This window comes from Hyla sarda, chromosome 11, assembly GCF_029499605.1.
Source record: "Hyla sarda isolate aHylSar1 chromosome 11, aHylSar1.hap1, whole genome shotgun sequence".
Lineage (NCBI taxonomy): Eukaryota > Metazoa > Chordata > Amphibia > Anura > Hylidae > Hyla > Hyla sarda.
The window spans coordinates 6,949,859-6,976,523 of record NC_079199.1 but is presented as its reverse complement, the minus strand read 5'-3'; the positions used below and the strand labels follow the sequence as shown (position 1 = coordinate 6,976,523).

At 46.0% G+C, this 26,665-nt stretch overlaps 1 protein-coding gene across 1 annotated transcript; it reads right to left on the bottom strand.

The window, feature by feature from the left end:
* Positions 1-509: 509 nt before the first annotated feature.
* Positions 510-23,616, bottom strand: STYX (serine/threonine/tyrosine interacting protein). The gene is made up of 10 exons (XM_056546429.1): positions 22,351-23,616; positions 15,970-16,002; positions 13,967-14,020; positions 13,739-13,836; positions 11,394-11,454; positions 8,251-8,287; positions 7,489-7,579; positions 4,776-4,848; positions 3,796-3,889; positions 510-1,352 (listed from the first exon to the last, which is right to left on the bottom strand). The coding sequence occupies exons 1-10, from the start codon at positions 22,405-22,407 to the stop codon at positions 1,279-1,281; spliced, it is 672 nt and encodes a 223-aa protein (XP_056402404.1). The 5' UTR covers positions 22,408-23,616; the 3' UTR covers positions 510-1,278.
* Positions 23,617-26,665: the final 3,049 nt, after the last annotated feature.

Here is a 26,665-nt window from a genome sequence, read left to right as displayed (position 1 = left end):
TGACACTTTAGCTTGGCTCCGCCTTCTTGACACTTGGCTGGATAAAGTGCCATCGCAATTTACGGGCCGGTGAGGTGTGCGGCCGCACTCTACACTCCGTGGCCAGCCGCCAAATCCAACTCTTTAACTCCATAGACTCCTATACAGTAAAAGTCAGATTTGATTGACAGCCAGGATAATTTTTATTTTTTTTAAATAAAAAAAAAAAAAAAAAATAATAGTAATTGTTTAGACCCAAACAAACCACTGGAACAAACAGGGATAAGCGTGCACTAAGAGTGTTCTCTCCCTGCTCAGTGTCACATGACTGAGAAACTTTCAGTGCAGTTTTTCCCCAACCAGGGGGCCTCCAGCTGTTGCAAAACTACAACTCCGGGCATGCTGGGAGTTGTAGTTTTGCCACAGCTGGAGGCCCCCTGGCGTGCAAACACTGCATTAGATGCATTCTATTCCCTGCAGTTATCAGCCATCCCAGTCCTATTGATTAACGTTCTTCAGCGCCATTTCTCTACACGTATATAACAGTGGCTCATCCTGCAGTTTCCTTTTATACTAAAGAAACATAATTTTGAGTATTAAATTTACATCTGTTTATTTGGAAAAAAATTGGAACAATGTGTTATGTAGGAACAAGCTCAATGCCACAATATAAATTTCATTAAAAAAAAAAAAAAAAAAAAAGGAAAAAAAAAAAAAAAGGATCTTGAAACTTTTAAAGGTTATATGAACAGTATACAATCCACCCCAAAGAGCAGAAGTTTTTTTTTTTTTTTCTCCCTCTTTCTAAGTATAGAATTTGGTTTGTTAAAAACTTCCAGAATTTCTAAACCTATAAAATGTATTTACAAAAAAAAAAAAAAAAAAAATACCCCAAAAAGTTTAGCAAACATTTCATTACTAAAGCTTTTTTTTTTTTTCTCTCTCTTATAAATTAAACAAATAACTTTTAGGTAGAAAGGTTTTTTTTTTTTTCCTCCCATCGGTTGCATTGCAGCATGAAATTCATTTCTATTATACAAAAAAAAAAAACTTCAAGTATGAAAAAGTGCGTTATTGCAGTAATACCTCTTTGCACGTCAAAATAGAAAAAAAAAAAAAAAAGAATTCTTCAGTAAAACAGCCGTGTAAAAAAGCAGTAAAACAATCAGTGAAATCTGCTTGTCCATGGAAAGTCCTGTTATCGTCTATAAAGTACAATAGCAGCACCTGGACAAGAAGGTGACATGAGCCGCGGGGGGCGGAGCTGCGGGTCCATATTGGGGGGGGTAGTTTGGGAAGTCAGCCCTCGTGGGCCGCAGACACCTGCATATTCCCAAACTCATCGTCCTCCTCCAGCGTCCGCTTCAGACTTCCTACAAACAAAAAGGACAAAGCAACAATAATAGAAAGCGACAAAAGATTCTCAGGCATTTCAGAGGATTTACTTTGGCCACCTCCGAAATTACCGTATTTGTCGCCATATAAGACGCTCCTAATTTTATAGGATAAAAATCTAGAAAATAAAGATTCTGAATCAAATACAATGTAAAGTATAGGACAGTGATCTTCAACCTGCGGACCTTCAGATGTTGCAAAACTACAACTCCCAGCATGCCCGGACAGCCGTTGGCTGTCCGGGCATGCTGGGAGTTGTAGTTTTGCAACATCTGGAGGTCCGCAGGTTGAAGACCACTGGTATAGGAGGTAATACTCACGTGTCCCCACCGCTCCGGACCCATCACCGCTGCCATGGATGTCGCTCTCCATTGCTGTTGCCACGTCCCCGGGGAGTCCCTGTCGCTCCGGAACGTCCCTGCTGCCCGGTATCCTCGCTCTCCTTCGCCGCCATGACGTCGCTACGCGCGGCGCTCCTATTGGATGACGGCGTGCGTGATGACGACGAAGGAGAGCGCCGGCTATGCAGGGGATCCCGGCACGGCGCAGACACCGAGGAGGGAGGTAAGGTCCCTCCCGGTGTCCTGTAAGCTGTTCGGGACGCCGCAATTTCACCGCAGCGGTCCCGAACAGCCGGGTTAGTGTCACTTTCCCTTCAGACGCGGCGGTCAGCTTCGATCGCCGGGTCTGAAGGGTTAATACAGGGCATCACCACGATCGGTGATGTCCTGTATTAGCCGCGGGTCCCGGCCGTTGATGGCCGCAGGGACCGCCGCGATAGGTGTGTATTCGCCGTATAAGACGCACCAACTTCCCCCCCCCAGTTTTGGGGAAGAAAAAGTGCGTCTTATACGGCGAAAAATATGGTAATTTTTTTTTCCCTTTTTTTATAATTAATAATAAATAATAAAAATAACAAAATTAAAATAAATAATAATAGAGTCCCAAAATTCTTAGTTTATCAGTTCATTATATTTTTACAGTTAATTAACCTAAGGATGAGCTGTTTAGTGTCTATGGGCAACACACATGAAACGCGTCGGTCGATATAACCAGAGTGTGATGTGTTTTTAAAGTTATTAAATCAATGTCAAGCTGGATCCACCTATTCCTCCGGTGGAAATTTTTTTTTTTTTTTTTTTTTTAAATCAACTGGTGCCAGAAAATTTAACAGATTTGTGAATGACTTCATATAAAAAAAATCTTAATCCTTCCAGTACTTATCAGCTGCTGTATGCTCCACAGGAAGTTGTGTGGTTCTTTTCTGTCTGACCACAGTGCTCTCTGCTGACACCTCTGTCCATTTTAGGAACTGTCTGGAGTAGGAGAAGTTTGCTATGGGGATTTGCTCCTACTCTGGACGTGGACAGAGGTGTCAGCAGAGAGCACAATGGTCAGACAGAAAAGAACAATACAACTTCCTGTTGAGCATACAGCAGCTAAGTACGCGAAGAATTAAGATTTTTTTTTTTTTAAATAGAAGTAAATTGAACTTCCTGGCACCAGTTGATTAAAAAAAAAAAAAAAAAAAAAAAAATTTTTCCACCAGAGTACCCCTTTATATTTGTCCCATGTGCATACATTAGAAGCGCTATTACTGGCCACTATATAACTTGTATATGGAATTTTTCACCAGTTTTCCCCTCTGCAGACTCCACCTCCCATCTTCAGTTGTCCCCTAGTTAGTTGATGTGTGAAGACTACCTGCTTTGATGTCTCCCGTACACACAAAAATACGTTCTTGCTTCTCTATAGAATGAGAAAGGATCCTGCTCCACTAGCTCTACAGCACACCCTAAGAAGCAGCAGCATGGAGGACATTAAAGAGCAGTATTGAGCAGTGTAAGCTCTGAATTAAACATGGGGCTAAAGGGGGTTTGCTTCCATAACTTTTATTAGAGCTTCCAAGCAGCTCCAGCTAGCCCCTCCTCCCTCCATGGACTTCTATGGGCAACTGTAACCTAATCCCTCAGTGTGCTAATGAATCCTTAGATTCTTGGGAGAAGAAAATGGCAATAAAAACAGAATGTGGGTTTAGGATTGGCGGGTTTTTCTTCAGACTCCTCCTCAAGTCAACACTAAGTTTCGTGGAAACTTGGCCTAAATGAGGATTGTTTTAAATCATGTTGAAAATTAGGGCAACCGGAAACATAAAAACGTTGTATAGCAAACGGAGCGTCCCGGATATAGAGAATACAGATCTATGAGACAGCCCTAGCATTGTTTCCTATTCAGGGTGCCTCCAGCTGTTGCAAAACTACAACTTCCAGCATGCCCGGACAGCCAACGGCTGTCCGGGCATGCTGGGAGTTGTAGTTTTGCAACAGCTGGAGGCACCCTGGTGGGGAAACAATATAGTAGCTACTTGTGAGAGCACAATACAATATCCTGCACTGTATACAATCTTGTATGGCAGCTTACCTGTAGCACCAGACTGTAAGGAGAAGGTCCTCCCCAATTGTAGAGGGGACATCATCTTGATGGTTAATTTTGCTAGATAGATGGCTTCATATTCCTGCAGACGGACAGCGGTAGGATAAATGAGTAGCAGCTACCAGAGTCACGTCAGGACAATAGTTAAGCAAGGGATGCCCAACCAGGGTGCCTCCAGCTGTTGCAAAACTACAACCCCCAGCATGTCTGACCAACCAACAGCTGTCTGGGCATGCTGGGAATTGTAGTTTTGCATACTGGTTGGGAAACCCCAAGTAATGACGTCAACCCAATATATTATTGTGACTGCAATCTGCAATGACCGATAGTTTTTTTTAGGGCCGATACCGATAATCGGTGGAGGTTAGGGCCGATAACTTATACCGGAATATCGTTATAAGTTATCAGCCATTTATCCCCCCCGCGACACCGCTGCAGATCATTGATTTAAATCGGGCGCTTTAAATCAATTCACTGCAGTGGCCATAGGCCGCCGCCACCCGTTTCTCTCCCCTTGCCTGTCCGGGGGTCCTGAGAATTACCGCCACCGCTCCCCCCACCGCCGCACCGCGACCGCCCCCCCAGCACCGCACACATTGCCTCCCCCATCCCCGGTTTTATAATACCTGTTCCCGGAGTCCACTCCACATCTGGCTCCGGTGGCGTCCTCCTGAGCTGTCACTGTGCGCACTGACTGTGACGTCACGTCGCGCACGTCACTCGTCATTGCGTACAGCGTAACGCAGGACGCAGCAGGAACAAGAAGTAGCGTGGGCTCCGGGAACAGGTAATTATAAAACCGGGGATGGGGGAGGCAATGGGGCTGGGGCAGTGCGGTGGGGGGTGCGACGCGGTGCGGTGGGGGCATTATCGGCAAGGTAATTGCCGATACCGATAATGGCCAAAATCGTGAATAAATATTAAATATATATATATATATATAAATAAATAAAAGTAAAAACGTATACCTGAAGTTGATGTACAAATCCAGCATTGGGGTTAATGCAGAACCTTCTTTCTTGAACGTATGTGAAGGCATCCCTTTGGGTAAAGCAAATAAGAGATATCAGTGTGGAGGTCATGTGGCGCTGCGCACTCTATAGCCTCTAAATCAGATGTACAACCAAAATAGAGAAACACGGCCGCACATCCACCATTTTGTATTTTCATCTGATTGCTTCTCAGCATAATTTTAAAAGCCAACAGGTGGTTGTTATACATTTTGATTAAAAAGTACAAAGCCCACTCGCCACGTCAAGGCCGCCTAGTCAGAGTGGGTCCCTAACCTATCACTGGCGTAGCGCCGGGCGGTGACCACTGCCTCCCATAGAAGGAATGACCCAGGGGCCAGTCAGCCCCACTGCTGCCCAACCAAGCCCCAGCCCCGGGCCGCACCACCCCACAGACAAAGCATCACAGCAACAATGGCCGCCACAGAGCAGCGCACCAGTGTGAACCCCGACCATGTGCTCCGTGCCAGAGGGCTGGAGAATGCTAGGAGGAAACCCATATGCAGTCTCCTGCTAACTAAAAACGCCCGGGCCGACTGGGTGGAGCATGGAAGACGAAAGAGACTACAAATGTGCAACAAAAATAGAGAAACAAACACAGCCGCACATCCACCATTTGTATTTTGATCTACCATATTTTTCGTCCTATAGGACGCACCGGCGTATAAGACGCACCCAATTCATAGGTGCAAAATCTAAAAAAAGATAAAGATTCTGAACCCAACAGTGGTCTTCAACCTGCGGACCACCAGTTGTTGCAAAACTACAACTCCCAGCATGCCCGGACAGCCGTTGGCTGTCTGGGCATGCTGGGAGTTGTAGTTTTGCAACAGCTGGTGGTCCGCAGGTTGAAGACCACTGGTATAGGAGGTAATACTCACCTGTCCCCGCCGCTCCGGACCAGTCACCGCTGCCCTGGATGTCGCTCCATCGCTGTCGCCGCGTCCCAGAGTTGTCCCCGATGCTCCGGACGTCGTCTTCTTCCCCGGGATCCACGCTCTCCGTCACCGTCATCACGCCGCTCCTATTGGATGACGGCGTACGCAACGAGAGCGCAGGGGATCCCGGCACGGAGAAGACACCGAGGAGGCAGGTAAGGTCCCTCCCGGTGTCCTGTAAGCTGTTTGGGATGCCGCGATTTCACCGCGGCGGTCCCGAATAGCCCGACTGAGCTGCGGGGTTAGTGTTATTTTCGCTTCAGACGCAGCGGTCAGCTTTGATAGCCGCATCTGAAGGGTTAATACAGGGAATCACCGCCATCGGTGATGTCCTGTATTAGCGGCGGGTCCCGGCCATTGATCGCCGCAGGTATAAGACGCACCAACTTTCCCCCCCCAGTTTTGGGGAAGAAAAAGTGCGTCTTATACGGCGAAAAATACGGTACTTGCTTCTCAGCATAATTTCAAAAATTAGCAGGTTTTTGTTCCACCCAGTCGGCCCGGGCGTTTTTAGTTAGCAGGAGACTGCATAGGGGTTTCCTCCTAGCATTCTCCAGCCCTCTGGCACGGAGCACATGGTCGGGGTTCACACTGGTGCGGTGCTCTGTGGCGGCCATTGTTGCTGTGATGCTTTGTCTGTGGGGTGGTGCGGCCCGGGGCTGGGGCTTGGTTGGGCAGCAGTGGGGCTGACTGGCCCCTGGGTCATTCCTTCTATGGGAGGCAGTGGTCACCGCCCGGCGCTACGCCAGTGATAGGTTAGGGACCCACTCTGACTAGGCGGCCTTGACGTGGCGAGTGGGCTTTGTACTTTTTAATCAAAATGTATAACAACCACCTGTTGGCTTTTAAAATTATGCTGAGGAGCAATCAGATCAAAATACAAAATGGTGGATGTGCGGCCGTGTTTCTCTATTTTTGTTGTACATTTGTCGCCTCTAAATCAGCATTTGCCAAACAGTGTGCCCCCAGCTGTTGCAAAAGAACAACTCCCAGCATGCCCAGATAGCTGAAAGATTAGGAAAACAGTATTTTTACTCACACAGCACCACCCCTGTCCTCAGGTTGTATGTGGAATTGCAGCTCAGTTTCATTAAAGTGAACTGAGCCGAGTTGTAATACCACACACAGCCTGAGGACAGGGGTGGCGCTGATATTTCTATTCTTAGATCACCTCTTTAAAGTAGTACTCTGCTGGAAAACAAAATATTTTTTTTTATGTCAACCTGTACCAGAAAGTTAAATAGATTTGTAAATGACTTCTATTTAAAAACCTTAACCCTTCCAGTACTTGCCAGCTGCTATTTGCTCCACAGGAAGTTCTTTTCTTTTTGGATCTCCTTTCTTTCTGACCACAGTGCTCTCTGCTGACACCTCTGTCCATTTTAGGAACTGTCCAGAGCAGGAGAGGTTTGCTATGGGGATTCTCTGCTGCTCTGGACAGTTCCAAACATGGACAGAGGTGTCAGCAGAGAGCACTGTGGTCAGACAGAAAAGACATTTTAAAAAAGAAAATAACTTCCTGTGGTGAATACAGCAGCTGATAAGTACTGGAAGGATTAAGATTTTTTAAATAGGAGTGATTTACAAATCTGTTTAACTTTCTGGCACCAGTTGATTTAAAGAATTTTTTTTCCAGCGGAGTACCCCTTTAAGGCTAAAAATGTGTGTGCTGAGGACTTCCATAAAAAGGATCATGTGCAAGATGTAAAAAGGTAAATTGAATTCTCCAATACCTGTACTTTACGCCAAAGGTTTCCATGATGTATGCAATCACCAAGGCAGCGCTTCTGGAGATTCCTGCATTCCCGTGAATGAGGACTTTACCTGAAAAAAAATATTATTATTTATTATTTTTATTTATTAATTATTTATTATTATTATATATATATGTTAGTAATAATAATATTTAATGATAATATTTAATAACCATATTTAATAATAATAATAAATCATATTTAATAATAAATAGGGATGAGCGAACTTACAGTAAATTCGATTCGTCACGAACTTCTCGGCTCGGCAGTTGACTTTTCCTGCATAAATTAGTTCAGCTTTAAGGTGCTCCCGTGGGCTGGAAAAGGTGGATACAGTCCTAGGAAAGAGTCTCCTAGGACTGTATCCACCTTTTCCAGCCCACCGGAGCACCTGAAAGCTGAACTAATTTATGCAGGATAAGTCATCAACTGCCGAGCCGAGAAGTTCGTGACGAATCGAATTTACTGTAAGTTCGCTCATCTCTAGCCACACTAAATTTCATTTAAAAAAAAAGTTGTAGTAGTTTTGCAACAGCTGGAGGCACACTGGATGGAAAATCCTGCTCAAAATATTCCAGATACCCATACACCTACTATGTGTTGCCCATTCCCCTGCGAGTCTGCATGAGGTGTTAGCAGGCGCACTATCTTGCGGATCTTTGGCACACTTTCCTGCAGCGCCCCCTACATCTTTATAAGAGGATGACATTGATCTCTATGTCACAAATACACAAGACCTACCTCCAGATTGTAAACATCCATCGATGAATTCCTTCGTCTGGAGAAAAGAGAAAAAGAACATGAAAAAGAGATGAAGACCGGTACTGTACAATGGGTTAAACACTGTAGCACTCTGGTGGTATAAATACAATACAACAAAGCAGTAATCCTCTTCATATGCATCGGAACCCCACAACCTGCACTACACATTTCTTAAAGTGCAACTTCAGTGATGGTTCAGGCAGAAGGATATATGTGTATTTGTTTTTTGTGCCCCAGTCTGAGTCAGAGAATTGTGCACAACTACAGCGTTTAATCTACAGATTCGGCATTAGTCCCATAGACTTGTATGAGAATCGTGGAAAAGCAAAAGAAACTCCGAATGGCGCTGCTGGTTCCGTAGGACGTTGGAATAAACCAAATCCAGAGTGGAATGAAGGAAGAACTTGTGGATTTTATTGCGTAAGGATAAAACCAATAAAAAGTGATACAAGACAGGATTACGCGTTTCGGGGGAGCCACCCCCTTCTTCAGATCCCACTGATCTGAAGAAGGGGGTGGCTCCCCCCCCCCCCCCCCCGAAACGCGTAATCCTGTCTTGTATCACTTTTTATTGGTTTTATCCTTACGCAATAAAATCCACAAGTTCTTCCTTCATTCCACTCTGGACTTGGTTTATTCCACTGTCCTACGAAACCAGCAGCGCCATTTGGAGGTTCTTTTGGTTTTCCACGATTATGTACTTCTTCCAGGAGACGGTTATACCTCACCTGCAACCTCAGGCTCAGCAGCGGTTCAGGCTATTTTGTAACCCCAAATGTGGGTTGATATGCAAGTTTAATACTTGCTCCAAGGTGAGCAGCTACTACCTAAAGGGGCCTGCAAGCCCCGCACCTCTCTCCTTTTCCCCTTCCCTATACCACCCAAACGGTATCACACGAGGCGCCCCCTCTGGTCTCTTTTTTTCCGCCCCATATAGACTTGTATGAGACCACTGCAAAATCCTCCATAGATTGAATGCCGTAGTCTTGCACAGATTATTTTTTTTTGGGCTGCAGCGCACAAATTTAAAGGGGTACTCCGCCACTAGACATCTTATCCCCTAGCCAAAGGATTGGGGATAAAAATGTCTGATTGCGGTGGTCCGCAGCTGGGACGCTCACGATCTCCGTGCAGCACCCGGCGTTCATTTAGAATGCTGGGTGTGGGATGCGGGGGTCGTGATGTCACACCACGCCCCCCTCAATCCAGGTCTGCGGGAGGCGGCCCCGTCCCATAGACTTGCATTGAGGGGGTGTGACGTGATGCACAAGGGGCGTAGCCATGACATCACGACCTCCGCTGCCCGCTCGGAACAAAAGGTGACGAATGCTGGGGCAGTAGAGTACCCCTTTAAGAAAATATCCTGCCACCAGAGCAATACCTTCACATGTTCATATTTTGCTGTAGATCTTCCCTATGGCTAGCAATATCTGCAGTGTGAACATACCCTGAAAAGGGGTATTCGGAGAAATATTTCTTTTAATAACATTTGTGAAATCATTTTATAAATAGAACTTAAATTTTTTTTTTTTTGGTACATATTTTTTTTTACATTGCGCGGCAGCAGTAAGAGCTGACACAGTCTCTCTGACACCACCAATGGCTGTGTTCGGAACTGCAGGTTTGCTAATGCCCTGGTCCCTTCATAGTTACTCATCGCTGCCGCTGTTGTGCACACTGAGCTGGTAATAGACCGTCCGTCCTATATATTATGACACATTTTATCATTAGAATACACTGGGTGAGGCTCTCTGTGAGCAAAGCTGCGGCTAGCAGTGCGAGCGTTATCCGCTCGTAGTCACCGCTTGCTCTGTTAGAGGGTACAGACTGACAGCCTTGCCCAGTGTATCCCAAAATATACAGCACAATAGGAAAGAATATCACCAGCCCTGTGTGAGACTAATGATTGTGTCAGGATCGGGACATGAGCAGCCCTGCAGTGCCCAACACAACCACGGGGGGCAGCAGAGAAGCCCAGTGTCAGCTCTTACTGCTGCCACATGATGTATAAAAGTAAATATATTTTTTTATTATTATATAGTTATATTACATTTGAAGGGGTACTCAAGGGCAGTTAAGAAAAATGAAAATGCCCCAAAGTCACCACAATACCTGTTCTGTGTCCTCTGTAGTTAACCATGTGGTTTTTGCAGCTCCTTTGGCCCCTGATGTCACCTAAATACTTTTTCCTTCTTTTCAGCACAGACTACAACTCCCAGAAGTCAGTGCAGCTCTGTGTAATGGCTGCCAGACAACTGTTTTTACTATATGCCTGCATGCTTACACTGCAGCTCACACACACTGTACATTGTCACTGTCTTTTCTTTCAGACTATCCTTCCTCCAGCAATAAATCATGCTGTACTCTGAATAGCAGAAGTCAGTGATTAAATATTCAGCAGAAAAACAGCAGCTATGTGCTCAGTTGCACCTAAGAATCTTCACTGCTTTTCTCACAGCTCACAAGCTCCTCCCACAGGGAGGGGAGGGGGAGGTGTGGCTGTACAGCCAGAGCTCTAGACCAAACAGAAATCAGGTGGTGTTGTCCTGAAGGGTGGGGGCTAGTCTCAGTGAGGAGTTTACACCAAGACAAGGTGGATTTGAGAATTACATTTTCCCTGCCTGTAAGTGACTGCTGTATATAGCTAATGAATGATATTTAGACAAATACATAAGTTGGTGAGAGGGAAAGGATGGACTATGGGTTTAGTTCCTTGGAGTACCCCTTTAAACAGTGGCTTCTAAAGTGCTGGTTTTCTTGGAATGCACTTAACGATATAACACAGAGATGAAGCGCTGTACAAATGGTTAAAAAAACGTAACACCCTGGATATTCTAGCTGGGTACAGTATGGGGGAATTAGTACAATACAACAAAGCAGGAATCCTCTTCATAGACATCAAAATCCCACAACCTGCACTACACTACGGATAGGGGATAAGATGTCTAGAGGCGGAGTACCCCTTTAAAGGCCAAAACGGGCTTGGTCCTTAAGGGGGTTAACAAGACCTCTGCAAAATGAAAGAAGCGATCTGATTGGTTGCTATGGGCAACTTTACCTATGCACAGGTTTTGATAAATCTCCCCCATTGTGCCCACAGACACCACCGGCAACACACTTACCGTAGGGAAAAAACGGATAATGTTCTCAATGGGATTATCTGCAATATCCAGCACCAAATATCTGTAAACCAAGACAAGGAATAAGGTCAATGTGATCGCACCACCCGAGCCAAAGCAGAAGACCGGACCATAAAGGCGCGCGCACACACAAGCGCGCGGGCGCACACACACACACACACACACACACACACACACACACACACACACACACACCATATAGCGGAAGCGTTTCCATTCAGTTCTTCATACATTTTTACGAATCCTGAGGATCTGTTATATACTGTTCTCTATAGCTTCGCACTCACTGTACCTTCAGTACTAGCTGGCATTTTGAAGGGTTAAAGGGGCACTCCGCTGCTCATTATTTGGAACAAACTGTTAAGAGCGATGGAGACGGGAGCTCGTGACGTCATAGGCCCCCCCCCCCCATTACGTCACGCCCCTCAAAGCAAGTCTATGGGAGGGGGCGTTACAGATGTCACGCCCCCTCCCATAGACTTGCACTGAGGGGGCGGGGCTATGATGTCACGAGCTTCCGGCTCCAGCGTTCGGAACAGTTTGTTCCGCTGAGAAGCAGAGTACCCAGTTCACCGAAAAGCCAACTTGTCATAGACAGAAGTGTGGACCCCACCACCAGCCCCATCTCGGTTCCCAAGAGCATAAGAGTCACACGTAAAGATATGTAAAATACGCTGAGGATCCACCAGTGACCCGACCCATAGTGTGCCTCCAGCTGCTCCAAGCAGCCACACAGGGGCTTGCAAGTCGCAGTGCACATGCGCAGTGTACTTGGCGACTCAGAGGCCCCTGTGTGGCTGCTTGGAGTGGCAGATTGCAGCTGTGAGCAGGCCAGGGGGCTGGCAACAGCTGGAGGCACACTATGGGTCGGGTCACCAGTGGATCCACAGCATAAAATACGCTGTGGAACCGTTATGTGTGACCCTACCTTAACGCATGAAAAAGACAATGCTTAACCGAAAGACTAAGGCAGCATCGGGGGGGGTCCCCTTTAGCTTTATAGCACAGAGCCACAGTGACTAATACTTTGTTGTATGTCAGAGTCCTTCGGCAATATGGCCGCCAATGGAGCAAATGATACTATGCACAACATGGAGCCATCATAGGACCGAAAGATCAGACCTTTACAGTTAAATCCAACAATGAAATATATTAAAGAGTTCCTGTCGTCAACAAAAATTTTTTTTATACAATGTAGATAATACAAATATATATTTGTAATATACATTAGTTAAAAAATACGATTGTAATCCGTTCCAAATGGACCATCGTTTGTTGAAACCATCGTATGTTGAGGGATCCGTGCAATGTAAAGTATAGGACAGTGGTCTACAACCTGCGGACCTCCAGATGTTTCAAAACTACAACACCCAGCATGCCCGGACAGCCAACGGCTGTCCGGGCATGCTGGGAGTTGTAGTTTTGCAACATCTGGAGGTCCGCAGGTTGAAGACCACTGGTATTGGAGGTTATACTCACATGTCCCCGCCGCTCCAGATGGTCACCACTCTTCACAGCTGCCCGGGATGTCGCCGTCCATCACTGTCGCCGCGTCCCCGGGGTGCCCCCGACGCTCTGGCAAGGCCTCTGCTTCCCCGGCATCCTCGCTCTCCGTCGCCGCCATCACCTCGCTACGCACGCTGCTCCTATTGGATGACGCCAACGATGCAGGGGATCCCGAAGAGGACACGCCGGAGCCCCGAGGACAGGTAAGTGATCGTCAGCGGACCACACGGGGCACCGTAAACGCCTATCCGGTGGTAGCTGAAGCAGTCTGCGCTGCCGGATAGCCGTTTATGCGATGGCCCCGACATACAAAAGCATCGTATGTTGATGCTGCCTTCAACATGTGATGGCCTCTGAGAGTGATCGTATGCTGAAATGATCGTATGTCGGGGCCATCGTAGGTTGGGGGGGGGGGGGGGGGGTTACTGTATTTTTGTCCCTGCCTGTGTGTCTCTATGAGGAGTCCAAATACAGGAAGTGAGGGTGGACAAGCAGGGCTCCGTACACAGAGGACAGGCAGGGCTCTGTGTAGTAATAAAAAGCAGGACAGTGTGCACTGAGGCTCTAGAACATGCTCCTGACTCACACATCAGGATGAATGACAAGCCAGGAGTCTGCACAGAGCCCTTGTCCCGCCCTCACTTCCTGTATTTGGTCTCCTCATAGAGACACACAGGCAACAGCTGCAGGGACAGCATTTTTTTCACTCAAAAATATACACAATTTGTAACCAATGTATATTACAGATAGACATATAATGGTATTACCTACATTATATAAAATGTTTTCGTTGACGACAGGTGCACTTTAACATCACTTACCGAAATAGGTGTTGAAAGTTTGGTTTGATGAAGTTTGCCTCGATGCTTTGTCTTATGCAGATTATGTGCGTGATGCCGTATTTCTGAATTATGGAAAGCTGCAACAATAGAGGGGTACACGTATCTTGTTATAAAGGGGGCAGCAGGAGATTGGAGAAGGTGTGAGGGGGGGGGGGGGTGTTCACCCCACATATATTACTCTCTCTCCAATAATTTCAGGATACCCACCTTGCTCTTCATTGCTGCGGAGTACGGACCCAAAAACAGGCCAGGTAAAATCTCCTAGAATAGAAGATAGATGACAAAAATTACACGTGGAGAAAAAAAACCAAACCTCTTAACATATTCATAAGATGTAGTAGAGCTGTAATTGCGACTTGGTAGGATATCTATGGCCAGGGTTGTTAATGTAGGGCTGAACAGGGATACAATAAATATATATATCCATTCCAAGTAAAGACACAAACTGCAGCAGCTTGTGGGTGAAAAAACACTGGCTAAAACTTTATTGCACCAACAAATAAATGCGACGTTTCAACCAAATGGCCTTTCTCAAGCATAAAGCATAGAATGTGCCCTTTATAATGGGGTTATCCAGGAAAAAACTTTTTTTTTTTATATCAACTGGTTCCATAAAGTTAAAGGTGTTGTGCGCTGCCCTGCAGTTCGGAGCTCCTCTCACAGCGTCCGGAAGTTCATTACTCTGAACGCTGTGTGCGGGCTTCCGTATTCGCGGCCGCCGGGCGTGACGTCACGCCTGGCCCCTTAGTGACGTCTTGCCCGCCCCCTCTACCAAAGTCTATGGGAAGGGGGCGTGACAGCGGTCGCAACTCCTTCCCATAGACTTTCGGGCGGGCGAGACGTCGCGAGGGGGCGGGCGAGACGTCACGCCCGGCGGCTGCGAACACGGAAGCCCGCACACAGCGTTCAGAGTAATGAACTTCCGGACGCTGTGAGCGGAGCTCCGAACTGCAGGGCAGCGCACAACCCCTTTAAAACAGATTTGTAAATGACTTCTATTAAAAAATCTTAATCCTTTCAGTACTTATGAGCTTCTGAGGTTGAGTTGTTCTTTTCTGTCTAAGTGCTCTCTGATGACACATGTCTCGGGAACCGCCCAGTTTAGAAGCAAATCCCCATAGCAAACCTCTTCTACTCTGTGCAGTTCCCGAGACAAGCAGAGATGTCAGCGGAGAGCACTGTTGTCAGACAGAAAAGAACAACTCAACTTCAGCAGCTGATAATTATAGAAAGGATTAAGGTTAATAGAAATAATTTACAAATCTGTTTAACTTTCTGGAGCCAGGATAGAGATTAGAGAGAGAGAGAGAGAGAGAGAGAGAGAGAGATTAGAGAGAGAGAGAGAGAGAGAGATTAGAGAGAGATTAGAGAGAGAGAGAGAGATTAGAGAGAGAGAGAGAGAGATTAGAGAGAGAGAGAGAGAGATTAGAGAGAGAGAGAGAGAGAGAGAGAGATTAGAGAGAGAGAGAGATTAGAGAGAGAGAGAGATTAGAGAGAGAGAGATTAGAGAGAGAGATTAGATAGATAGATAGAGATATCTCTCTCTCTCTATCTCAAGTTTTTTCCTGGAATACCCCTTTAATTGGTTACAACACATGTGAATCATCTGTAATAAACAGGTCATCCCACCCATGATAAGACAAAACATACAAGCACGTGACAAAGTAGTGACAAAATTGTAAACAGTGAGTATACATAAAATACTCAAATACATTCTATATCAGCGGTCTCCAACCTGCGGACCTCCAGATGTTGCAAAACTACAACTTCCAGCATGCCCGGACAGCCAAAGTTGTAGTTTTGCAACATCTGGAGGTCCGCAGGTTAAAGACGACTGTTCTATATTGTACGAATTCTCAAATAAAGGATATAGAAAACTCCTGCACTCACCGCACAGCTATTGACTCGATGCTCCTCTCACGGGATGGACCAGGGATATCATTATTTTGTTTTTACCTTACTCAAGTGCTGTCACCCTCAACACTGTTGCCATAGGTACAGGCCCACCAGTGCCTAATGGTAAATACAGCCCTGTCTATGGTTCTGAACCAGCATGCCTCCAGCTGTTGCAAAACCACAACTCCCAGCATGCCCGGACAGCCAAAGGCTGTCCGGGCATGCTGGGAGTTGTGGTTTTGCAACAGCTGGAGGCACCTTGGTTGGGAAACATTGGTTATAGGATAAAAATAAAAAACAAAACCACTTCCTACCTGCATCTCCCTTCTCATTGGATAACTCCAGTCCTGATGGAAAAGAAAACACAGATTAGATTGTGACCTCCCCTGATCTCAGGTGGACTTTCCATTACGTTTACTCAATAAATAGAGAACCAGTTGGTTTGTTATTTATTTTAATTTATTTTAAGAAAATTAGCTTCTACCCTATAGGTCAGTGGTTCTCAGCCAGGGGTACAAGTAACCGCAGGGGTACTTGAAAAAAAAATTACAAAAATAAAAATAAATAAAATCAGTAATGGCCACAGCCACTGGTTACAGGTCTGGACCACTTTGAAAGAAATGGTCGTCTGACGTCACTGCGCCGAGGAGCTGGAGGACAGCGAAAGGGGAAGCGCGGGCTCTGGGCTGCTGTGGGCAGGAACTACCATCAGCTTTGTTGCCCCACTGCCCCTGCAGACCGGAGACCTACTGCTATTAGCCATAACAATAGGTCCCCAGACCAGAGGAGCAACAAAGCGGGACAGTATGGCGGCCTACAGCTATATATGGGGGCCTACAGCTATATACGGGGGGGGGGCAGTTTGGGGGCCTACAGCTATATACGGGGGGCAGTTTGGGGGCCTACAGCTATATACGGGGGCAGTTTGGGGGCCTACAGCTATATACGGGGGGGGCAGTTTGGGGGCCTACAGCTATATACGGGGGGCAGTTTGGGGGCCTACAGCTATATACGGGGGGGCAGTTTGGGGGCCTACAGCTATATACGGGGGGGCAGTTTGGGGGCCTACAGCTATATACGGGGGGCAGTTTGGGGGCCTACAGCTATATACGGGGGGGCAGTTTGGGGGCCTACAGCTATATACGGGGGGCAGTTTGGGGGCCTACAGCTATATACGGGGGGCAGTTTGGGGGGCCTACAGCTATATACGGGGGGCCTACAGCTATATACAGGGGGCAGTTTGGGGGGCCTACAGCTATATACAGGGGGCACAGAGGGGGCCCTAACAACTTCATAAGGATGCCAAACGGGTCCTATTACTGTGTGTGACAAGAAACATGGGGAGTTTGTAAATAGGAGGTTATTGTACTGCAGAAAGGAGCGTGAAATGAATGTTTGTCTCGTTCTGTGGAGACGTCTTGTATGGGAGAAATCTTCATGACGGTCTAGGCTAGATAGAGAAGAAAAGTAAACAATTACAGTTAGAGAAGACGTCACCTGTAAATCGGGGGACTGGGGAGAGGAACAGGGGCCTGTTATAGAGGAAAGGAAAGCTTATGAATTATACTATAATCATTACAAAATGTCTCTTATATGAGGGGACAATTTTTAGGGAATGGGCCGTCAACCAAAAAAGGTTGAGAACCACTGCGATATGTATTGGCCTCTCTCTGGATTTACAGGGTAATAGACTGGATAGTTTATAAAAAAAAAAAAAAAAAAAAAAAAAAATTATATATATATATATATATATATATATATATATATATATATATATATATATATATATATATATATATATATATATATATTATATATATATATATATATACATACACACACACACACACACACACACACACACACACACACACACACATTTCCCCCCCAACACCTCCGCTTGCTGTTCGTAAAGGGGATATTCTTGCTCACTGCTTATAATACAGAGGTTTATACCAGACATGATCAGAAGGGATCTGTATCTTACTGACAGCAAGCGGAGATCTAAAAAACATGAAAACAATGAACAGCACAATAACCTACAATAAACTATAATAACCGTCTGCTGACATTATCCCCTATGGGCGACTACAGTTATAACCTGTCATTACACACGATCTGCAGTCATCAGAGGCGGCTTTTATGTGACCGGGATCCGAACATCAGGGGAATTTACTTTATTATTAGGAAGATGGGGAGAGGAGGGGAGGGGTATATTTTGGGGTATTTTTTTTTTTTTTTTTTTGGGGGGGGGGGGGCGCCCCTCTAAGGATTTTGACATATGTCAAGTGGGACACAGAAGTGATGTCAATGCTGATGTGTCGTGACTATGTGCAAGAGTGGTGGGGAAAGTGGATGCAACAGCTGGAGGAACAATGGTTGGAAACACTGATCTACAGCAACAATATACAGTCAGTAAGTGGTGTAACTATATACACCGGGGGCCACACCCACATCCCGCATACCCCGTATCCAGACCCACATCCCGCATACACCGTATCCAGACCCACATCCCGCATACCCCGTATCCAGACCCACATCCCGCATACCCCGTATCCAGACCCACATCCCGCATACACCGTATCCAGACCCACATCCCGCATACACCGTATCCAGACCCACATCCCCTATACACCGTATCCAGACCCACATCCCCTATACACCGTATCCAGACCCACATCCCCTATACACCGTATCCAGACCCACATCCCGCATACACTGTATCCAGACCCACATACCCTATACACTGTATACAGACACACAACATATACAGACACACATACCCTATACACCGTATACAGACACACATACCCTATACACTGTATACAGACACACATACCCTATACACTGTATACAGACACACATACCCTATACACTGTATACAGACACACATACCCTATACACTGTATACAGACACACATACCCTATACACTGTATACAGACACACATACCCTATACACTGTATACAGACACACATACCCTATACACTGTATACAGACCCACATACCCTATACACTGTATACAGACCCACATACCCTATACACTGTATACAGACCCACATACCCTATACACTGTATACAGACCCACATACCCTATACACTGTATACAGACCCACATACCCTATACACTGTATACAGACCCACATACCCTATACACTGTATACAGACCCACATACCCTATACACTGTATACAGACCCACATACCCTATACACTGTATACAGACCCACATACCCTATACACTGTATACAGACCCACATACCCTATACACTGTATACAGACCCACATACCCTATACACTGTATACAGACCCACATACCCTATACACTGTATACAGACCCACATACCCTATACACTGTATACAGACCCACATACCCTATACACTGTATACAGACCCACATACCCTATACACTGTATACAGACCCACATACCCTATACACTGTATACAGACCCACATACCCTATACACTGTATACAGACCCACATACCCTATACACTGTATACAGACCCACATACCCTATACACTGTATACAGACCCACATACCCTATACACTGTATACAGACCCACATACCCTATACACTGTATACAGACCCACATACCCTATACACTGTATACAGACCCACATACCCTATACACTGTATACAGACCCACATACCCTATACACTGTATACAGACCCACATACCCTATACACTGTATACAGACCCACATACCCTATACACTGTATACAGACCCACATACCCTATACACTGTATACAGACCCACATACCCTATACACTGTATACAGACCCACATACCCTATACACTGTATACAGACCCACATACCCTATACACTGTATACAGACCCACATACCCTATACACTGTATACAGACCCACATACCCTATACACTGTATACAGACCCACATACCCTATACACTGTATACAGACCCACATACCCTATACACTGTATACAGACCCACATACCCTATACACTGTATACAGACCCACATACCCTATACACTGTATACAGACCCACATACCCTATACACTGTATACAGACCCACATACCCTATACACTGTATACAGACCCACATACCCTATACACTGTATACAGACCCACATACCCTATACACTGTATACAGACCCACATACCCTATACACTGTATACAGACCCACATACCCTATACACTGTATACAGACCCACATACCCTATACACTGTATACAGACCCACATACCCTATACACTGTATACAGACCCACATACCCTATACACTGTATACAGACCCACATACCCTATACACTGTATACAGACCCACATACCCTATACACTGTATACAGACCCACATACCCTATACACTGTATACAGACCCACATACCCTATACACTGTATACAGACCCACATACCCTATACACTGTATACAGACCCACATACCCTATACACTGTATACAGACCCACATACCCTATACACTGTATACAGACCCACATACCCTATACACTGTATACAGACCCACATACCCTATACACTGTATACAGACCCACATACCCTATACACTGTATACAGACCCACATACCCTATACACTGTATACAGACCCACATACCCTATACACTGTATACAGACCCACATACCCTATACACTGTATACAGACCCACATACCCTATACACTGTATACAGACCCACATACCCTATACACTGTATACAGACCCACATACCCTATACACTGTATACAGACCCACATACCCTATACACTGTATACAGACCCACATACCCTATACACTGTATACAGACCCACATACCCTATACACTGTATACAGACCCACATACCCTATACACTGTATACAGACCCACATACCCTATACACTGTATACAGACCCACATACCCTATACACTGTATACAGACCCACATACCCTATACACTGTATACAGACCCACATACCCTATACACTGTATACAGACCCACATACCCTATACACTGTATACAGACCCACATACCCTATACACTGTATACAGACCCACATACCCTATACACTGTATACAGACCCACATACCCTATACACTGTATACAGACCCACATACCCTATACACTGTATACAGACCCACATACCCTATACACTGTATACAGACCCACATACCCTATACACTGTATACAGACCCACATACCCTATACACTGTATACAGACCCACATACCCTATACACTGTATACAGACCCACATACCCTATACACTGTATACAGACCCACATACCCTATACACTGTATACAGACCCACATACCCTATACACTGTATACAGACCCACATACCCTATACACTGTATACAGACCCACATACCCTATACACTGTATACAGACCCACATACCCTATACACTGTATACAGACCCACATACCCTATACACTGTATACAGACCCACATACCCTATACACTGTATACAGACCCACATACCCTATACACTGTATACAGACCCACATACCCTATACACTGTATACAGACCCACATACCCTATACACTGTATACAGACCCACATACCCTATACACTGTATACAGACCCACATACCCTATACACTGTATACAGACCCACATACCCTATACACTGTATACAGACCCACATACCCTATACACTGTATACAGACCCACATACCCTATACACTGTATACAGACTAGGGGTGTGAATCGCCAAGAATTTGGCGATTCGATTCGAATCGCGATACCAGTGTGGCGATTCGATATATCGCGATATATCGCGATACCGTCTAGGTGACGATACATCGCGATATATCGCCCACCTGGGAGCATTCATAGATCCCAATAGACGCCGCTGTCAGCTTTGACAGCGGCGATCTAGTACTCCGGCGCGCACTTTTCTCATGTTATCCCGTCCGGACTGCAAAATAAAATAAAACGCACTTTCTCTTACCTGCCAACGAGCCCGCGGAGCTCCGGTACAGTCCGGTACAGGCGTTCGGTCCCCGGGCTGTATTCTTCTTACTTCCTGTTAGTCCGGCACGTCACACGGAGCTTCAGCCTATCACTGGCCGCAGCGATGTCCCGCCTCCGCTGGTGATAGGCTGAAGCTCCATGTGACGTGCCGGACTAACAGGAAGTAAGAAGAATACAGCCCGGGGACCGAACACCTGTACCGGACTGTACCGGAGCTCCGCGGGCTCGTTGGCAGGTAAGAGAAAGTGCGTTTTATTAAAAATTCCACATCCCTAAAAGAATCGATTCAAAAATATTTTGAATCGATTCTGTATCGGCAAATGAAAAATCGCGATTATCGCGAGAATCGATTTTTTCTTACATCCCTAATACAGACCCACATACCCTATACACTGTATACAGATCCACATACCCTATACACTGTATACAGACCCACATACCCTATACACTGTATACAGACCCACATACCCTATACACTGTATACAGACCCACATACCCTATACACTGTATACAGACACACATACCCTATACACTGTATACAGACCCACATACCCTATACACTGTATACAGACCCACATACCCTATACACTGTATACAGACCCACATACCCTATACACTGTATACAGACCCACATAAACCGTATACAGACACACATACACCGTATACACTTTCCCCCGTGTCTGTACATAAGTGACTCCGCTCTAATAATAATCCTCCTCCGCCATACTGACGTGCCCCCCCCCCCCCTTTCCCTCCGCCGGTCACATGACCAGCCCCCCTCTCACCTCGGCGTCCTCCTTGCTCTGCGGCAGTGAGGGGAACTCCAGCTTCACGTCCTCCATGTTGTCCGGTGCGGTCCGCGGTCACACCACAGGAGCGGACACCATCAGCCCCGCCACCGCCCGAGCCATGCTGCTCTCCACACACCGCCCCGCGCGTCCCCGTCACCCTCTCAGGGCGGCGCGGCGTTATGACGTCACACGCAGCCGCACTTCAGACAATCTAAAGTTTCCTCTTGTTTTTTTTGTTGTTGTTTTTTTTAAACGAACCTGACTATTTATGGATCGATCTCTGTCCGGTTCAGTATCGTCACATGACGGCGGGCTTATGATTATGACGTGGCCTTGTTAGAATGCGGTGCCGGCGGACTACAAATCCCATGAAGAGCGACCGGCTTAGTGTATGGCGAGGCATGCTGGGAAGTGTAGTTCCGCTGTCAGAACAGGCGCTGGGCGGACGGGAAAGATTAGTTGACTGTTTCCATGGCAACCTAATGTTAATAAGTATACAGAGCCTCTAAACCTGTTGTCTCCGGCTGGTGCAAAACTACAACCCCCAGCATGTCTAGAAATTGAATTTTAGACATTCATACTAATTTACAAAAGAAACGTAAAACTAAAATTTTCCAAAGAAATAAGTATTCAGACCCTTTGCTATGACACGTGATATTTAGCTCTGACTCCTCCCATTTCTCCCGATCATCTCTGAGATGTTTCTCCATTTTTATTAGTAATTTGTGGTAAATTTATCTGATTGGACAAAACACAACCCTGTCTAGATATCAGAGCAAACACCAAGACATGAGAGGTAAAGAACTGCCTGCAGAGCTCAGACACAGTCCTGTCTATATATCAGAGCAAACACCAAGCCATGAGGAGGAAAGAACTGCCTGTAGAGCTCAGACACAACCCTGTCTAGATATCAGAGCAAACACCAAGACATGAGGTGGAAAGAACTACCAGTAGAGCTCAGACACAGCCCTGTCTATATATCAGAGCAAACACCAAGCCATGAGGAGTAAAGAACTACCTGTAGAGCTCAGACACAGCCCTGTCTATATATCAGAGCAAACACCAAGCCATGAGGAAGAAAGAACTGCCTGTAGAGCTCAGAGACAGTCTTGTCTATATAAGGTATCACAGCTGCCAATGTATATCAGAGCAAACACCATGCCATGAGGAGAAAGAACTGCCTGTAGAGATCAGACACAGCCCTGTCTATATAAGATCTCACAGCTAACAATGTATATCAGAGCAAACACCATGAGGGGGAAAGAACTGCCTGTAGAGCTCAGACACAGACCTGTCTATATAAGATCTCACAGCTGACAATGTATATCAGAGCAAACACTATGAGGGGGGAAAGAACTGCCTGCAGAGCTCAGACACAGTCCTGTCTATATAAGGTCTCACAGCTGACAATGTATATCAGAGCAAACACCATGAGGACGAAAGAACTGCCTGTAGAGCTCAGACACAGTCCTGTCTATGTAAGGTCTCACAGTTGACAATGTATATCAGAGCAAACACCAAGCCATGAGGAGGGAAAGAACTGCCTGTAGAGCTCAGACAGTCCTGTCTATGAATTCCCCCAAATATCCTTAACTCTACAGCAAATTGGACATAAATGTGTGTCCCGGAAAAGGATGTACATTTACACACTGAGCAGTGGTCTGACTAATTAGCACAACACTAAGTGATGCAAAGGTTTCTGCAGTAATATCGGGAGCGAGCAGTGGATGAAGTGGTCGCTGCAAATACAGCGAATGAGTGTAAGCATGGAGGGGATCGGCAGAAGTCTATCCTTCAGATAAGATCGGGATAAGGTGGTTTTACATCTCGGCTCCATTCAGCCGGGTCAGAACCTGATTGTATGTAGTACGGGAGCTCCGCTCCAGTGAAGAGGTGGATCAGCACACCCTGCATTGTCTATAGGAGCAGCAGAAATACCCAAGGACTGTACTTTGGCAGGTTCCCGTTATTAAGATCAGAGGGGGCAGATTCTCCCGTGTGTATGAGGTCATAGGGGTCAGCAGCAATTTCAGGCACCGGCAGGTGACCAGAGACGAGGCGATGCAGATCACCTCAGAATAGGATCATATGGGTGTAGGAGCCTCGAGACTATTCATGAGGTGGGTAGCCATATTAAAGAAGAGGGAAAGGAGGCGGGTATACTGGGTACGGCCCCATTGTGCAAAAAGACGACATTTACATATTAGAATTGGAGAATACACTATGTCCAGGACCGCGCCCCTGATCTGTTATACATTTAAAAGGGGTACTCCGGTGACATTTTTATAATTTTTATTTTTTTAAATCAACTGGTGCCAGAAAATGAAACAGATTTGTAAATTACTTCTATATAAAAATCTTTATCTTTCCAATACTCAGCTGCTGTATGCTCCACAGGAAGTTGTGTAGTTCTTTCCAGTCTGACCACAGTGCTCTCTGCTGACACCTCTGTCCATGATAAGTACTGGAAGGATTAAGATTTTTAAATAGAAGCAATTTACAAATCTGTTTAACATTCTAGCACCAGTTGATTAAAAAAAAAAATTTCACCAGAGTACCCCTTTAAATCCAGTTCACCCGCACTATAACCATGTGTTTAGGCTTTGGCAACTTTCCAATGTCCTTTGTGTTTATAAGACCTCCAGTGGCTGTCAGTGAATGGAGTGCTTGTTGCATCAACAGGCCTTAAGCCTACCCCTGATCATGTCCATCTATGTCAGACCATAAATGTACCATCAGCAGGAAATGATTAAAGGGGCACTCTGGGGAACTCATCTTATCCCCTATCCCCAGGAGTAATAGGTGTCTGATCGTGCAGGGTCATACTACTGACCCTTCCTCGGTGCGCTCCAGTCTCCACCCTTCGGGACTAGCGTGACGGCCCAGTCAGCCAATCACTGGCTAAGGAGGGACATTGCTGCAGCATTGGGCAGGCTGTCAATTTCGCTCGTCTCGGAAGACGGGGACTGGAACGCATTAAAGGCGGCCCGTACAGGAGATGGCGGGAGTCTCAGAGGTCAAACCCCTTACAATCACTTATGGCCAAACCTTTGGAGAGGAGAGACCTTCATTTCCCCAGAGTAAACTCTTAAAAAGCTGTATTCTGGCCTTGGACATTGTATCCCCTATGCAAAGGATAAGATGTCTGATTGCGGGGTCCCACCGTTGGGACCCCCTGCGATCTCCATGCAGCACCCAGCATTCTGTGCCAGGTGCTGCTTTTGAGACGGAGACCTGACAGCCGCCACATCCCCTCCCATGGACATGAATAGAAGGGGGTGATATCATCTCCATAGCAACACCCGGCACAGAATACCAAGTGCTGCATTGCGATTGCGGTGGGACCCCCACGATCAGACATCTTATCCCCAATCCTTTGGATAGGGAATAAGATGTCTAAGACCGGAATACCCCTTTAAAGGGGTATTCCAGGAAAAACCTTTTTTTTTTTACATATATCAACTGGCTCCAGAAAGTTAAAACAGATTTGTAAATTACTTCTATTAAAAAAAATCTTAAAAAGGAAAACTGTCACATATTTTCTCCCGGACTATCATCAGGTACTGGTGGATAGTGCGGGAGACGCTGATTAAAACGAGCCCTACCTTGGTCTGATCCGCGCCGCCGTTCGCCCGCAATTGTAGTTTTAATCTCTGTGTATATACTGCTATAACTGGCAAAGGCGGGGCTTCTGCAGGTTAAGTGGCACTGACGTCAGCGCCGCTCATGAATATTCATCCCTCCTGTTCTCCCTCTCTTCACCGCTCCTAACCAGAGGGAGGGGGGATGAATATTCATGAGCGCTGCTGACGTCAGTGCCACTTAACCTGCAGAAGCCCCGGCTTTGCCAGTTACAGCAGGATATACACAGATTAAAACTACAATTGCGGGCGAACGGCAGTGCGGATCAGACCAAGGTAGGGCTCGTTTTAATCAGTGTCTCCCGCACTATCCACCAGTACCTGTGGATAGTGCAGGAGAAAATATGTGACAGTTTTTCTTTAACCCTTTCAGTACTTATGAGCTGCCGAAGTTGAGTTGTTCTTTTCTGTCTAAGTGCTCTCTGATGACACGTGTCTTGGGAACTGTCCAGAGTAGAAGCAAATCCCCATAGCAATCCTCTTCTACTCTGTGCAATTCCAGAGACAAGCAGAGATGTCAGCAGAGAGCACTGTTGCCGGACAAAAAAAAAAACTAACAACTCAACTTCAGCAGCTGATAAGTACTGGAAGGATTACGATTTTTTTTTTTTTTTATAGAAGTAATTTACAAATCTGTAACTTTCTGGAGCCAGTTGATTAATAACTTT

Coding starts and splice junctions, on each gene's coding strand:
- STYX (XM_056546429.1), bottom strand. CDS start 22,407: ATGGAGGACGTGAAGCTGGAGTTCCCCTCACTGCCGCAGAGCAAGGAG. Junction 13,837..13,966: donor CCGCAGCAATGAAGAGCAAG/GTGGGTATCCTG, acceptor CTATTGTTGCAG/CTTTCCATAATTCAGAAATA. Junction 3,890..4,775: donor GATTTGTACATCAACTTCAG/GTATACGTTTTT, acceptor GTCCGTCTGCAG/GAATATGAAGCCATCTATCT.